This window comes from Elephantulus edwardii, unplaced genomic scaffold (assembly GCF_000299155.1).
Source record: "Elephantulus edwardii isolate Elephantulus edwardi_28Jun2011 unplaced genomic scaffold, EleEdw1.0 scaffold00126, whole genome shotgun sequence".
Classification (NCBI taxonomy): domain Eukaryota; kingdom Metazoa; phylum Chordata; class Mammalia; order Macroscelidea; family Macroscelididae; genus Elephantulus; species Elephantulus edwardii.
Window position 1 is genome coordinate 5,440,112 of NW_006399876.1, and position 4,974 is coordinate 5,445,085.

Here is a 4,974-nt window from a genome sequence, read left to right on the forward strand (position 1 = left end):
CTTGTTTCTCCTGGGGGTGCTCTTCTGGGGGTATTTGGGCTGCCTTTGGGGTCTCAGCGTCTTAGGCCGCCGGAAGGTGGGTGACGTGCAGATCTTCTTGTGGCTGTGGACGCCCTTCAGGAGGCCTCCTTGGACTGTAGGCTTCAGTTTTGGGAGGGGGAAGGGCTTCCTTCTTCGCTTTCAGCACTGTCTTCATAGAAAGGCCCTTATCAGTTTCCTCACTCCATCTCATTAACATTTCATTGTAATACTTTGCTTTCTCCTCGTGAGCTGCCCTGTGAAGTATTCTCATCATCTTTCTTACCTTGTAGTTCCCCCTTTTGCTTTAACTTCACTCTGTTGAAAAGCCATTTTCACAGTTCTTCCATTTTGGCCATTTCCTTCTTTCAAGTCTTTTTAACGATCTTTTTCTGATTTCATACATAATGTAGGGAGCTCTGGTGGTTCAGTGGTTGAGGAGCGGTGCTGCCAATTCAAAGGTGCAAACCCACCAGCTGCTGCTCAGGAGAGAGATGCGCAGTTTCTTCCCGTGTGATGTACCGCTTCTGAAAATAGGTCGCAGAGTCAGCTAGGAGTTGGTTCCAAATAAATGGTACATAACAACAACAACAACAATGATCTCCTTGAGGTAATCTCACAACTTGTCTCATTTTCAGTTGTTAGTGTTGAATGCTTCTAATCCAAACACTCACTGAAGATCAGATTCTTCAGTATGGATTACTCTTCAACATCAATCAAACAAAAGTCCTTACATCCTCACAACCAGACCGATAGGCAACATCGTATTATCTTATATCCATAATCAATACCTTTGGTAGCTGCAGTCAGAAAATCACAAGGTGTGCTGCATGTGGAAAATCTGCTACCAAGAAGCAAGGATGTTACTTTAAAGAAAGACTAAGGTGGGCCTGTTCCAAGTTATGGTCTTTTTATTTGCTTAGCATGAATGTAGACACAAATTCTCACCACTGGACCAATTGGCAGCATCAGGATGGATGGTGAAGAGATTGAGATTGTTCACAGCTTTATTTTGCTTGGCTCCACAGTCAACAGTCAAGTCTTGGCATCAGTAGCCAGGAAATTAAGAGATGTATTGCGATGGGAAAGTCTGCTCAGTGTACTGAAGAGCAATGGTGTCTCTGGAGACTAAGGTACGTCTGATACAGGCCATGGTCTTTGCAATCACTTGTTATGCATCAGAGAGTGACAGGGAGGATAGAAAGAGAATTGATGCCTTTGAGCTGTGATGCTGGAGAAGAGTATTGAGGGTACCATGGACTGCTAGGAAAACAAACAGATTCATCCTGGAAAGGGTTAAACTGGGCGGCTCCTTGGAGGCAAGGATTCTGAGGCTCCGTCTAACATACTTTGGACATGTTGTAAGGAGGGACCAGTCCTTGGAGAGGGACATCACGCTGGGAAGGCAGAGTGTCAGGGAGAGCGGATGACCCTCAACCAGATGGACTGACACAGTGTCTGTGATAGTGGTTTTGGCAGGGAGGAGGTTTTACAGATAATGCAGGATAAGGCAAAGTTTCAGTCTATTGTTCACGGCTTTGCTAAGAGTCAAAATTGACTTTACCACACCTAAGAGAAACAACACATTTTGAAAGAATACATTTGTGTGTGTTAAAACCATCCACTGTGATTCCTTTGTTCCAACAGCACAGGAGAACTAAGACAGCTGGAAATGTCTTAATGACACCTACCTCTCCACAGTACTGAGGAGCAACGATGTCAGGCTGGAGACTAAGGTGTACCTGATCTGGGCCATAGTCTTTGTAATTGCATGCTATGCATCAGAGAGCTGGACAGTGGCTAGGGATGATACAAAGAGAACTGATGCCTTTGAGCTGTGGTGCTGGAGAAGAGTGTTGAATATACCATGGACTGCTAGGAGAATAAACAGGTTTGTCCTGGAGAGGGTGAGACCAGGCTGCTCCTTGGAGTCAAGGATTCTGAAGCTTTGTCTAACATACTCTGGGCATGTTGCAAGGAGGGACTGGTCCTTGGAGAGGGACATCATGTTTGGGAGAGTGGAGGGACGGCGCAGGAGAGGAAAACCCTCGATGAGATGGATCGATTTAGTGATTGAGGTAATGGGAGTAAGTGTGTCAGAGACAGTGCGATTGACACAGGATAGGGCAGAGTTTAGGGCTCTTGCACATAAGGTCGCTGTTAGTCACAAGAGACTTGCTGGCACATAACAACAGCATACAGTCCACATTCTCACTTCTTCATGCATTTATCAGTTTATTTCCACAGGATCTCTTACAGTATCTTAAATTTTACTTTTCCTCTGTATTTTTTGTTTTGTAGTTTAAAGTTCAAATTTATTAGGAGATTAAGAGATGCATTATACACGGACTATAAATACAACACAGCTGACCTTATTCACAGTCAAGTATAGAGATATAGTCAGTGCCAATCTATTTTGTGGATACCCTTGTTCTTTTGTTCCAAGAAAAGTTTGCACCATACGACTTGGACTTCGGTTTTGGAATCTTTCTCTCTTCAATGTCATAGCTCCATCCATTTTTTTCTGCAAAGGCAACTGCATCTTCTTTAGTGCTGAAGGTTAGAACCAAGTTGGACAAAGGATCCACCATTGATGCCCAACCCATCAAAGGATTTTCCCATCGCTCCCTGGTATCAAACTCCAGCTTCCATTTCTTTGTGTTGTTTACTCCAGACTGCATGTTATTGCGAGCAGGAACAAATATTCTGACTTTTCGAGTTTTGATATGCTCTTCTGGAACTCCTGTTAGAGTAGTGATATCCAGTTTTTCATCAACTATGAGGAGCTGTGTATCTCGAGTTTGGTCCTGTGTCAATCTCCATGGAGAAGTACTGGACAACCTGCTTGGAACCCTGGACACGGAAATAGCCGCTACTGTGGCTGCCCTTCTCCCCCACAGAGCTTGCTTCCGCGCCACTGACATTGAGGCTACCGCCATCTTGCTGCAGGGAAACGCCGGGCACCCTCTGTACTTTTTAAGTGTGGTAAAAATACATGTAACAAACATTGCCCTTTCGACATTTTGCACGTGTACCGATCAGTAACATCAAGTATGGTGAACATGTCCAACCAGCAGAACTGATCTGGGAATAGGGATGTCTTCTTTCTTTACACACACGCACATGCACATTTGTATACACATTTTATCCACTTTTCTTTCTTATCTCAGTGGTTATCATTTCCATTATGATGTGAATTTAGAGTGAGAGAGCAGATATCCCTGACTTGGTCCCAATATTTGAGTAAAACTGTTAAAAAATATTGGTGCTCACTATTGTTGTTCGGTGCCTTCAAGTTGATTCCAACCCCCTGGACCAAAAAAGCAAACAGTTGCTCACCTCTGCCTCATCTTCATCGTCACTGCTGTCCCTGAACCCATGTGCTAAATGGAGACAGGATTGAAGTTGTCAAAAATTCCATTTAACTTGAAGTTACAATCAACACCCACGGAAACAGCAGTCAAAAAATGTCTAAGGACCTATTGCTCCCAAAGACCTCTTTAAAATGCTAAAGAGCAAGGATCACACTTTAAAGACTAAGGTGCACCAGCCCTAAGCCATAGTCTTTTTAATTACTTCATAGGCTTGTGAAAATTGAAAAATGAACAAGAATGACCAAAGAAATGACGGCTTTGAATTGAGGTGTTAGTGCAAAAGTGTAGATGTTTTTTATCAGATTTCCGATTTCCTTCCTATTAGTATTTTGCTGAAAGTCTTAACACAAGTAGTTCATTTTTCGAATATTAAAATAATCCTGTTGCTTTTATTATTAAAATGAAGTTATGGTGGATTACATTGATTGCTTTTTGAATATTGGAGCTGCACTGCATTCCAGGTATATTATTCTTTTTACATTTCACTGGGTTTTATTTGAGGAGTTTTGGTGGTGCAGTGGTTAAAACACTACCAGTCACTTTCTGTGAGAAAGACGGTGCAGTCAACTCCCGTGAACGTTCACAGCCTGGAAAACCAGAGGAAGCAGCTTCACTCTGCTCTACTGGGTCTTGTGGAGCTCTGGTGGCCCATAGGTAAGAAGCTGCGCTGCAATCCCAAAAGCATGTGGTTCAAATCCACCAGCTGCTTCATGGGAGAAGGATGAGCCATCTCCTCTCGTGCGATTTATTGCCTCTGGAGGGTCAGCGGTGGGTCGGTTCTGACTCAACAGGGAACACCAGCAATAGGGTTGCTCGTGGTAGGACTCAATTCAACAGCAGTGGGTGCTGGGTTTTTTTGACAATTTGTTTTGAGAAATGTTGTCTCTGTTGTATAGGATACTATTTATTGTTGTGAGGAGCTGTTGAATTAAGTACAACTCATTGAAGATTATCCCAAAACGACTGGAACAGCACATCAGCAGAGAATTCCCGGAAGTCCAGGCTGGGTTTAGATGGGACTGTGGTACCAGGGATATTGTAGCTGATGTTAGATGGATCTTGGCTGAAAGCAGAGAATACCAGAGGAATGTCTATCTTGGTTTCATTTATTATGCACAGGCATTTGACTGTATGGATCATAACAAACTATGGCTGACTCTGAGAAGAATGGGAATCCCAGAACGCTTGCTTGTGCTAATGTGAAACCTATACTTGGACCAGGAAGCAGTCGTCAGAACAGAGCAGGGAAACACTGCATGGTTCAAAATTGGGAAGGGTGTACGCCAGGGCTGTATCCTGTCTCTATACCTTTTCAATCTTTATTCAGAACAGATTCAGGCCATGGTCTTATCAACTACTTGTTGTGCAATGGCTAAGGATGACAGAAGACTAGATGCCTTGAAGTTGTGGTGCTGGAGAAGAGTCTTGAACATACCATGGACTGCCTAGAAAACAAATAGGTGTGTCTTGGAGAGGGTGAAACCAAGTCTCTCCTTGGAGGCTAGAATTTTGAAGCTCTGCCTCACTTAGGGCATGAGGCCAGGAGAGATCTGTCCTTGAGAAGGACATCATGCTTGGAAGG

The 4,974-nt window shown here is 43.6% G+C and overlaps 1 protein-coding gene across 1 annotated transcript; it reads right to left on the reverse strand.

Annotated features, from left to right (window-relative positions):
• Window positions 1–2,429: 2,429 nt before the first annotated feature.
• Window positions 2,430–2,957, reverse strand: LOC102873269 (NADH dehydrogenase [ubiquinone] iron-sulfur protein 4, mitochondrial-like). Its single transcript, XM_006893231.1, has one exon. It carries the CDS (start codon window positions 2,955–2,957, stop codon window positions 2,430–2,432), a length of 528 nt encoding a protein of 175 aa, XP_006893293.1.
• Between the last annotated feature and the right edge of the window lie 2,017 nt (window positions 2,958–4,974).

Coding starts and splice junctions, on each gene's coding strand:
- LOC102873269 (XM_006893231.1), bottom strand. CDS start 2,957: ATGGCGGTAGCCTCAATGTCAGTGGCGCGGAAGCAAGCTCTGTGGGGG.